The sequence below is a fragment of the Peromyscus maniculatus genome, chromosome 1, assembly GCF_049852395.1.
Source record: "Peromyscus maniculatus bairdii isolate BWxNUB_F1_BW_parent chromosome 1, HU_Pman_BW_mat_3.1, whole genome shotgun sequence".
In the NCBI taxonomy this organism is placed as follows: Eukaryota; Metazoa; Chordata; class Mammalia; order Rodentia; family Cricetidae; genus Peromyscus; species Peromyscus maniculatus.
The window spans coordinates 155,034,943-155,046,254 of NC_134852.1; the positions used below are offsets into that span (position 1 = coordinate 155,034,943).

Genomic DNA, 11,312 nt, shown 5'->3' on the forward strand with positions numbered 1-11,312 from the left:
TATTTGAATGCTCAGGGCGTGGCGTTGTTGGAAGAAGTGTGTCACTGGGCGTGGGCTTTGAAGTTTCAGATGCTCCAGCCAGGCCCAGTGTCGCTCTCTCTGCCTACTGCCTGCGGACTGGGATGTAGAAGTCTCAGCTACTCTTCAGTTCCTTGTCGGCCTATAAGCCACCAAGCTCCCCACCATGACAATAATGGACTAAACTTCTGAACTGTAAGCAAGCCCCAATTAATGTTTTCCTTTATAAGAGTTGCCATGGCCATGGTGTCTCTTCACAGCAATTGAAACCCTAACTAAGACACTGTCCATGGTTGGGGTGCCCTCAGGCTTACCAGTCTACTCCTCTGGTGAGCAGTGGTATCTCACTCAGATATTGCCACGGCCTTCTGTGCCTAGCAGAGCTGAATGCAATCCGTGTGAGGGAGTCACCCATGAGGATAGGCAGCAGCTGAGCCTCTCCTCCACATCTATCCAGGGGCAGCACCGTCTGCCTAGCCGATCCACCCCACACTGCTCACTCAGGACTTCACCCCTGTTACAGCGTCAACAGAGTACGAAGGCCTGCATTCCTGGAGACACACCCACACACTGCAGCCAGCCTGGTGTGAGCCCCAGAGCAGGCCCCACTCCCTCATCGTAGGGCAAGAACGGAACACCACCCCAAAAGGATGGCTTAGAGAGCAGCTGCACGGGGTATCTGCTCGTCAGTCAGAATCCATCAATGCTGCTCCCCTGGGCCTGGCCACAGCTTTGAGACAATGCGCATCCCCCCAGCCTGGCTGCAGAGTGGCCTACTGCTGCGGGCCGCAGGAATATATCATAAGAACTCAGCTGGTTATGGCAAAGTCACTACCTGGAGGGATCAGGGAATTCCTCCAGAGGAAGCCAAATCCCAAGGAGTTTTTGGTGTTACTTGGCTTGTTATATATCAGCTGTATTCTGTTATGAAAATCATGTGTGCCTTCATAGCTTTCCCAATTGACTTTTCCCTAAGAAGGGCTAACAGTGTAGACTGATCATTCTCTGGACATACACATTCCAGGTATTTGGAGAACAGCCTCAGGAAAGGCTTTCTCTAGAATCAGATTATCTCCCTTGGCCACTTTCAAGGACTACAGGAAACACCACCCAGGTGGGCGCCCATTGTTAGTCCCAGGTAGACTAACAATGATAACAGCCCACATGCAAGTCTCCTGATTTACGGTAAATTCCACAAGGAGACACCGCCTAGGAGAGGTGGACGTTAAGTAATAGCTTTACACAATTTAGCTCGGACCCTCCCTTTTATATACCGGGACTTCCAGGGCACAAGGGGAGAAGAGAAAAGAGAATGGAAGAACTAGATGGGTAAGAACTTGAGAGGAACGAACTGAGATGGGGAAGAACTAGATTGAAGGGCTAAAAGAGAGGACTAGAGGAATGAGATGGAAGATGAGGAAGAGCCAGATGGGGAAGAACAAGATGAGGAAGAGCCAGATGAGAGAGGAGATGTGAGAGGAGCTGATAGGGGAAAGAACTAGATAGATGAGAACCTAGAAGGGACAGAACTAGATGAAGGAATTAAGATAGAACCTAGAGGGGACAGTAGATAAATCTAGAGAAATCAGGCAAGAAAGGAGCTAGACATGAGAACAGAACTGAAGCTGTGTATAAAGGATGTTATGCCAGAGGAATTAAAGCAAGTGGACTATAGAACTCGGTGTGCTGAGATTATATTTCCTGAAAATAGTCCTCGCCGTTAGTAGTTCTCTCTCCTGAGCCCCTGGGATGTATAATATTAAGGCTGGTCCCTCTAATATTATACAAGAGCCCACAGTGCAGCAGGACATAAGCCAGGCATCAGTGGACTCCACAGATATGATGTGGGCAAAGGGCCTCAGAGCTGACCTCATGCTGTGGACTGGCCCATCTCAACCACAAACAGTGGTGACCATGACGCCTGTGGGCTGGATGCTTCTGGGCCCTGTCCTGCTCACAAAGCTGGTCATGGTGCTGATCTACTCCAGAGAACCCTCTACACATCAGCCACTGGCTGGGTCCTCTGACAATTTGACAAAGGACTTCTAGAAACACAGAAGAGTTTCACCAGTGGGTAGCTGTAAAGGACCCCTCAGAGCAGCCCTCACCCTCAGCCAACACCACTTCTCACTGTGACTCAGAAAAGTGTGACTGCCACCCACATGGTGTGCCCATGCAGGCCAGCAGCCCAGGCTGGGCGGCCACTTACTTTGTCCATCCTATCCTGCTCCACACCGAACTTCCCGCCATAGCCGTGGGAAGCCTTGGGTCCCGTTTCCAGCTCCTTCTCCTTGAGTGTCTGGTGCTCTTGAAAGACGTTCTCTCGCAGCTTGTGAATGCTGGAAGAGAGAGGAAACTGGACTACCCAGGGTTCGGGCTTGCACCTTACCCACCAGCAGGACAAGCAAGGGGAGTGATGTCCTTGTGAGTCTGCGGGGTTTTCTCACGGGCTGCTGCCCTGTCTGTTCACCGTGCCTGCCTCCGTGGCTCTGTCACAGCTTGTATGGGGGAGGAACACAGATCTAAATCCACACAGAACCATGCAGCTGGCCCTAGGGGTAGCGACGCTAAATCTGAGCTTTGAGCTCTGCAAATGCCACCCAGAGTCCCTTCTCCAAACCCCCAAGGTCATCAGAAGAAGCTGGCTATGCTGGTGAGCATTTTGGCAACTTGACACAAGCTAGAATCATCTCAGAAGAGGAAACTTCACATTAGAAAATGCCCCCTGTCAGACTGATGTGTAGGGCATTTCCTTGACTGATGACTGATGTGGGCGGGCCCAGCACATGGTGGACAGAGCCACCCCTGGGCCAGTGGTCCTGGTGGTGTAAGAAAGCAGCTAAGCAAGCCATGAGGAGCAAGCTAGTAAGGAGCCTGTCTCCATGGCCTCTGCGTCAGTTCCTGCCCTGACTTTCCACGGTGACAGGCTTAGAAGCTGTAGGTGAAATAAACCCTTTCCTCCCCAGGTTACATTTGGTCGTGGTGTTTATCAGAGCAGTGCAGAACACACGAAGACAAGCAACAATGGTGAAACAGATCAGAAGACCGTCAGAACTGGCTGCCCGGAAGCAGCTGCCACCGAGGCACCGCCTGAGCACAGGGCCTTTCTAGCCAGCAGACATGAAGCCCAAAGCTCTACATGTGAACAAGCCCAAGAGTGTGGACGGAATACACTGCAGGCCTGGAACCAGCAACCCCCGATGAGCAACAGAAGAAACACAAAACACCACCCCAACAACCTGACGAGGACCATAGGGATAGAGACATGGTTACCTAGATCCCTGCTGACCTCTCATATCCATCCCTCTCTAACGGACCTCAGGCCCGATGGACCACCTGTGACAACCACTACACTATGGAGACTTGAGGCCTCTTTTGTGGGAGGTGTGGGCTACTCTACACTCAGGTCCAGAAAGCCCCTGTGAGAAAGGACAACATGAGCCTGGAGGGTGAGATCAAGACAGGGAAAGTCAGCAGGAGTCTATCTCAAGGAGATAGAGAAAAATAACAACTCAAATCCTCCTACAAGCCACTGCACAGACACAGTCCTCTTCCGGGCACCTGACCGAATGCTCTGAGGCAAAGGCAGAGTAGACAGAATACTAAAGTGGGCACAGAGGGTGTGGTCTGAACCCTGTGGGGCCTAAAACAGCACCTAGGTGTCCGCAGAGGGCCTGTCTACCTCCCTGGCAAGGATGCCAGCTGCGGCAGAGCTGGCATTGAGGTCAGAGTCCATGGCACGGCGCATTCCACTCTCCTATCTCAGCCTCTTCCGGAAGCACATGGAGTTGGGCTGCCAGTGTCAACCACTAAATTCCACAACACATGACAACTTGCAGACAATGATCCAGATGAAGGGGATGCTGGGGCCCAAGTTACTCAAAACCATCTCACACCCTCAAAAACAGCTCACACTACTGTGTTCTGTGTTGGAAAACATTGTTCATGAAAGCTGGGCCTCACATGAGCCCATCATCTGTGCACACCTGAGACCTGAGGCCCACAGACCAACAGGAGCCCCTGAAATAATCATCACCTGGAGCAGCAAGGCGAGGCCGCTCCCATCTCCTCACCCTACAGAGGGGGCACTTAGGAGAGTGGGGTGCCACAAGTACTCACTTGATGTGTTCCTGGTGCCCCGATCCCTGCACGGTTTTGGCGCCCCATCTCTGTTCCTTTTCACTCACGTCGTTCTACAAAGAGAAGTAACCAGCACATCCCATGCCCTAATTGGTACAGCCTGCACCCTAACTAGTATATCCCCACCCTGGAGAAGTAACCAGCACACCCCATGCCCTAATTGGTACAGTCTGTACCCTAACTAGTATATCACCACCCTAGAGAAGTAAGTAGTATCCCATGCCCTAACTAGTATACCCTGAGCCCTAACTAGCATATCATGTATCCTAACTAGCACACCCCACACTTTAGCACACCCCATATTCTAACTAGTATCTCCCACCCTGGAGTAGTAGTACATCCTATGCCCTAACTAGTATACCCAGATATCTAACTAGTATATCCAACCCCCTAATTCATTTATTGTGTGCCCTAATTAGCACATCCCACACCCTAACCAGTACATCAAGGCCTAACTTGTATACCCCATGCCCTGGAGGAAATTAACCAGCTCAGTGCAGGGCCAGGCTAGGAACCTCAGAAGCAAAGGCCCAGGAAGGCAGATTTTGTGGTGACTCCTACCACAAAATCAGGATCAGTCTCCCAGTCATCGGCTCCCCCATCGTCCTGGGTGATAGACACGGCGTGGCCTGCAGAAGCTTTCCACATCTGAAAAAGCGGCAGAGTCACCTGGGAGGGTCACCCCAGGACCCCAGAGAAGCCCTGACCCAAACCCTCAGAAGGCCACTTCCCCCAGAGGGCAGTCACTGGACTCAAGGACACCTGAAGGAATCAAAGCTGCATGTTAGGAGTCCTGAAGGTGAGGCTGGTAGACAGCTCCATCCAACGCTGCCCCTGGTATCCACGTAAAACATCGATGTGATAGGGTGACCCCGGTGCTGGGGAGGTGGGGAAGGAGCTGGGGCTCACTGGCCAACTTAGTGAGTGCCAGACCAATAAGAACCCTGACTCACAAAAACAAGGTTGGGATTGGAGAGATGGCTCAGAGGTTAAGAGCACTTGCTGTTCTTCTAGAAACCGAGGTTCAGTCCCAGCACCCACATGGCAGCTCACAACTGTCTGTAACTCCAGCCCCGGGGATCTGACTCATTCTTCTGGCCTCCATGGGCAATGCACGCATGTGGTACACACACACACACACACACACACACAGGCAAACACCCATACACCTAAACTATAAAGGTGAAAAGGGGGTGTGATGGCTCACACCTAGAATCCGAACACTAGATAGGCTGAGGCAGGAGGACTGCTACAAGTTTAAGCCCAGACCAGACTGGGCTACAGAGTGAGGTCCCACTGCAGATCAGCAAAGTGGAGTGTACACATTCTCCACCAATGAGCGTCTCACACTGATCAGCCTTTGGGTGGCTGCACTCCAGAGGCAGCATCACTAAGGTCATGCAACTCTGGTATGCCCTAAATGTCACTCATAGCAAATGTCATAAATGTTCATCACAATTTAAAAGATTATTTTGGCTTCAAGGACTTCCCGGGACTATGATGGCTGTCTTAATCTAGACAGCCGACCCAGTAACTGCCCCGGCAGCTGAGCAGAGGGCCGATTTGCCATCTACTGGGGAGCACAGCACACATGCAGCACCGGCCTTCCTCATACCGGAAGTTGTTAGTGGGACGTCAAACCCTGTGGGCAAGAATGTTCCAAACACGGCCTACTTTTGACCATTTTTTTCCCATTTTTCCATATTCTTGTGAGTACACGCCTGCACATGTGCGTACCCATGTGTGTCCTCCATCACTCCTCCACCTCACTCACTGAGTCAGGGACTCTCCCTCAAACCCAGAACTCACTGATAAGGCTGGTCTCAGGAGCCAGTCTGCCCAGGGATCTCCCACCTCTGCCTTCTGAGGCTAGAATTATAGGCAGGCCACCGAGCCCATCTGTCACTTGCATGGGTTCTGGGGAGTCTCACACTTGTGTGGTGGATGCTTTAACCCCTGAGCCACCTTCCCAGCCTTTGACAGGATCCGAAAGAACGCCGAGAGCCACGCCCACAGTGCACGTGGTTCTCTCCACCTTAGAGGTCCCGAGGGTTGTATTTAAGCTATCAGGCTTGGCAGCAAGCACTTACCCTCTGAGCCAATTCGTCGGCCCTCCACCTCATTTTGGAGACAGTGTGTCTTCACTGGACCCAGAGCTCGCCAACTGGCTAGGCTAACTGGCCATTAAAGCCCAGGAGTCTGCCTGCTGCTGCCCCCAGCACTTCGCAGATGTGTGCCCTGTGCCTGGTTTTCCTTGGGTGCTGGGGATTCAAGCTCAGGTCCTTAGGCTTACATGGCAAGCATGTTACCCACTGAGCCATCCTCCCAGTCCCCAGCATGAGATTTCTTTGAAAAGGCTTTTGTTGTCTCTCACACCCCAAGTCTCTTTCTACACGGTCAGGAAGAGAGCCCTACCCACACATGACCCAGGAGAAAGCATATGGGGGCCTTCACAATACACGAACCTTTCTTTTTTTGACGGGAGAGGTAGCTCACAGCCTATCCGAATCCAAGGAATCCAAGGAGGAATGTGCGGGCATCTGCGATGATCAGTGAACACCTGTGAAGAGAAGACTAGCGTCTCAGGAGCCTGCGCCAGGCTCTCTGGGCAACACCCTCCTGTGAGACACTTTTGGAGAGCTTCAGAGTCCCCAGCACACAGAGTGCATATGACATCACAGACAGGAAGATTGGCCTTTCACTAATCAGAGGTCTCAGCCCACAGGAACCAGAGGACTCAGCAGATCCAAAGACCTATACCCACCCCCACAACCCCGAATGCAACCAGAGATCACAGGCTCTATGGCCAGCACGCGCCCTGCTCGCCATAAAGCTGAGGTATTTCATTTCTCGTCCACTCTAACTTATGAAGGTGGAAGGCAATGAAACTCTGTCACTGTGTTTACAAACAGTAACAGAAGCCTGGCATGGTGGCACATGCCTATGACCCCAGCTATGGCAGAGAGCCAGGCCGGCCCAAACCACAGAGCTTGTCCCAAAAAGCCAAAATGATGAGTTGGCACAAAGGAGCACACCTGTGATCCCAGTGCTGGGAGGTAAAGGCAGCAGGATCCTTAGCCAGCCTGGGCTACATGAGACCCACACACGCACACCAAATAAACAGTCACAGTTCAGCAGATAAAAGTGCTTGCTGCACAAGCCTGTGACCTGAGTCTGAGCCAGAACCTATGTGAAAAGCCAGATCCGCAGCCAGTGAGAGGCAGTACCACCGCTGAGCCCAGGGTCTCCCTCACACTCAACACTGCCACACCAAGCTATGTCCCCCAGGCACACATGCATGCAGTGTTTTCAATTTTCTAGTCATGAAAACGACCAACTGAAAAACAAACTTGAGTAATTTCTGCACCTAAATAAGGCCTCTGTGCTCCACCTCACACACATGAAACCACTAAAACAAACGTGACGGTTCTGACTGGAATTTGCTGATAACTCCTCAGGTGTTCCATCAAGAACACAAGGGAGGACATAAAAATAAAACATACTAGTCAGGCGGTAGTGGTGCACGCCTTTAATCCCAGCACTTGGGAGGCAGAGGCAGGCGGATCTCTGTGAGTTCAAGGCCAGCCTGGGCTACAGAGTGAGTTCCAGGACAGGCACCAAAACTACACAGAGAAACTCTGTCTTGAAAAACCAATAAATAAATGAATAAATGAATAAATAAATAAATAATAAATAAAGTGAAACCGATACACTGGGCAGAATGCTGTGTGTGTGTGTGTGTGTGTGTGTGTGTGTGTGTGTGTGTGTGTGTGTCTACCTGCCTTTATGTGTCTGTGTCCATGTGTGTCTTTGCAGCAATACATGTGCTATGGCATGCTTGTGGAAGTCAGATAACCTGAATCTCTCCTTCTACCATGTAGGTCCCAGGGACTGAACTCAGGCTGCCAGGCTCAGTGGCAAATGCCCTCTACCCACCTTCTCATCTAAATTTTGTGCCTCACCACAAAAAAAAAAAAAAAAAAAAAAAAAAGACAAGCCCTATATGGAAGCATACAACTCAGATCCAGCACTCAGGAGGCTGAGGGGGAAGGATGGAGAGTTTGAGGCTAGCCTGGGCTACAGAATGAGATCCTGCCAAGAAACAAGTAAGTGACAAGATGACCTGTGGAAGAAGAGTCCTTACTGATCAACAGTTTAAAAAAGACAGCGAAGACACTAGGCATAGTGGCAAGGGTGGGTGGGGATGACACCTAACCCCGGGAGTGGCAGAAAGACCCCATCTCAAAACAAACAATGACTCAGAGAGAAGAGCAGGAGTGGGTGGGATAGAGCTTTGTGTGTTCAAGGCCCTGTACTTGACCCCAGCAATGGGGTGTGGGGAGGGCACAGGAGAAGGACTGGAGGAGAGTAAAGAGGAGGGCTGGGGTGGGAAATCAAGGCTAAGGTATCCAGTTTCTTTCTTTTCTAAAACGAGGATTAGAGCAGCCCAGCCTGGCAGTGTGTACCACAGCCCATAATCCCAAAGCTCAAGAGGCTGAGGCAGGAGGATGGCTACAAGCCTGAGGCCAGGCTGATCTATATAGTGAGCTCCAGGCTAATCAAAGCTATAGAGATCTGTCTCAAATGTAACCCAACTAACACCAAAAAGGGAGTGGGGGGAGGGGCAGGAGGAGGGAGGGAGGGAGGGACGGACAGACAGACTCTAGCTTTGTTTGCTGCCCAGAACTCCTTGGGCTAGAGGCCCTTCCATCTCAGCATCCGTCACTGGGACCACAGGCGTACCCATTCTATGTCTCTCTCTGAGAAGACTAGAATTCCAGTGGTGATGGCCGCGCAGCTCCGAATAGACCAACCACTGAACCCTCCAAACGGGAATCACATGTGGGATAAAACTATATTTCAATAAAGCAGATAAAAAACAAAAAGTTCAGACAAAAGACGAAGCCACCGCAAAGGCCAAGCCCAGCCAGCACAAAGCTCAACCAGAGAGGACCCAGTCACAGGATAGAGGAATCCACCATTCTGAGGCCCTGAACCTGATACGACAGCACAGCAGAGCAAAGACAAGAGAAAGGTGGTTAGGGACAGGAGTAGCTGTGGAGAAGCCAACCACCCCACCCCCATCACCTACTGAGGCCAGCAAAGGCAGTGCACAGGAAGTGGGCTAGCCTGTGCAGGGACACCACCATGCCCAAGGCCAAGAACAGGGGCACGAGGAGGTAAGGGTGCTAGGATGATGCTGAGTTACACCAGGTGCCTTCCCAACTAACAGGCCAAGGATCTGAAGGGCCAATTACATTCCCTGGCATTTACAAGGTGTTAGAGGTACCACTGTCACAAAGCCTCAATTAAAGGTCAGCTCCAGGGCTGGGGCTGGAGCGCGGCCAAGAAGTTTGTCTAGCAAAGCCCAGGGTTCGATGCCACCAGAAGAGGAAGCATCAGGGGGAAGGCTCTATGGGGAAGGTGCTCCAGTGGAGGCTCCATTTCTAGGTACTGGGGAGCCAGCACTGGCTCTGCATTCTCCTGGGCCTCAAGTTCCCACTTAGAGCTGCTTCTCCCTCCTTGGAATTTCTAGTGAAAACCTTCTCAGCCAAATAGAGAAGTGGTGTTGACTCAGGGCCTGAACTGGTGACTCACTCTGGGGTGAGCCACTGGTGCTGAGGCAGGGCCTCAGATCCACAATGGCCTGGCCCCTGGTCGACAGGAGGGCTGTCTGCACTGACCGTGGGGGGCTACCGGATGGTGAGGACCTGCTGGATCAAGGCCCAGGGCAGCCAGGTCAAATCACTAGGAAGGGCTGAAGTCTCACTTCACTGGGTAAAAAACTGAATTCCTTCTCCCTGGCTGGAGGACCCCACCCCTCACACAGACCAAGAGGAAACAGGGGACCAGACCTGGCCCAAGCACTTCTGCGGTGGCAGGGCACACACCCAGCAGGAGGGGCAGCTGGATTCCAGGCTCCCTAGCTCCAGGAGGCAAGCTAGCAGCTTGGATTTCCACTGACCCCATTGCAAATTTCTCTCAGGTGTCCAGACCAGATCCCTGATGCTGGCCTCACAGCCCAGCCCAGAGGGGCTGGACCCCAATCCTCTTAGTCCCTGGAACACTAGCTGCTCACCCTGCCAGCTTCCCATACGCCCTAAGACACTCATAATTTTACTGGGTTGTGGAACCCAAGGCTCCCCAGGCCCAACAACTTCCCTCAGTCCTCATCACCCCACTAGATTCCGGAACCAAAGTCTCCCCGCCCCCACCAGCTTCTCCCAGCCCTCAGGTCTGCATTCCTTTTCTAGGTCCTGGTACTCTGACTACCCCAGACCTCTAACTATGAACTCTGACCCAGAACACCACAAGCCAGTTTCACACCTCACCCTTAGATCTTGGGATCCTGCCCTGGAACCCCACCCCTTCCTTTATGCCCAGGAATCCTAAAGCCAACGTCCTGGCCCCGCCCCCTCAGAGCAGGGACCGCTCTGCACCCTGGCTACTCCACGGATGACCGGACAGCCCAGCAACTAAGTCCGAAACTTCCGATCCCCACCCTGTACCTGGGGCCCCGACGCCCCCCATCCAGACCCTGCAACCCAGAGCTTCGAGCCTCCAATCCTGGCTCTGCACCTTGACCCCCGGATCCCAGCCCCGCACCCCAATCCCCCGATCCTGGCCCCACACCGAAAAATCCCGGTCTTGGCCCTGATCCTGATCCCCCGATTCCAGCTCTGAACCCCGAAACCCGATCCTAACCCTGCACCCTGGAGCCCTGACCCCCAATCCCGGCCCCGAACCCCAAGCCACAATCCTGGCCCCACAGAGCGAACCCCCGGTCCTGGCCCTGAACCCTGGCTCCTGGATCTCGGCCCTGCACCTTAAGGCTCAGATCCCTGGATCCTGACCCTGCACCCTTAGGCCCCAATCCCTGCCCCGCACCCCGACCACTCCGCCACCGGTCCTGGCCCCGACCCCCAATCCTGGCCCCTCACTCTGACCCCCAGTCCAGGCCCTGCACCCTGACAACCCATCCCACCCCCGTCTCGCCCCTTCGGTAGCTCTCTAGGACACCCATCCCCCCAGCTCACCGCGCCAGCCAGGTCCGCCAGGCTCCCGCCGCGCCCCGCCGCTCCCAGCGCCTGCTCACTTCCGGTTCCGCGGGGACGGGGCTGCATCCGGGGCCACGTGAGACCCCGCCCCGCCCC

At 53.2% G+C, this 11,312-nt stretch overlaps 1 protein-coding gene across 3 annotated transcripts in view; it reads right to left on the reverse strand.

Annotated features, from left to right (window-relative positions):
• The window catches only part of Cttn (cortactin), a 37,430-nt gene extending 26,118 nt beyond the window's left edge, over positions 1-11,312 (reverse strand). For 2 of the 3 annotated variants that reach the window (XM_006977324.4, XM_006977325.4), the window contains exons 1-5: positions 11,196-11,299; positions 6,624-6,718; positions 4,720-4,806; positions 4,138-4,211; positions 2,228-2,357 (exon numbers count right to left, since the gene is read on the reverse strand). In XM_006977324.4, coding sequence (XP_006977386.2) covers positions 2,228-2,357; positions 4,138-4,211; positions 4,720-4,806 — 291 coding nt within the window. In that variant the 5' untranslated portion in view covers positions 6,624-6,718; positions 11,196-11,299. Of the gene's footprint in view, positions 1-2,227; positions 2,358-4,137; positions 4,212-4,719; positions 4,807-6,623; positions 6,719-11,195 lie in introns of all 3 variants that reach the window. The other variant, XM_006977323.4, reaches the window with a different exon arrangement.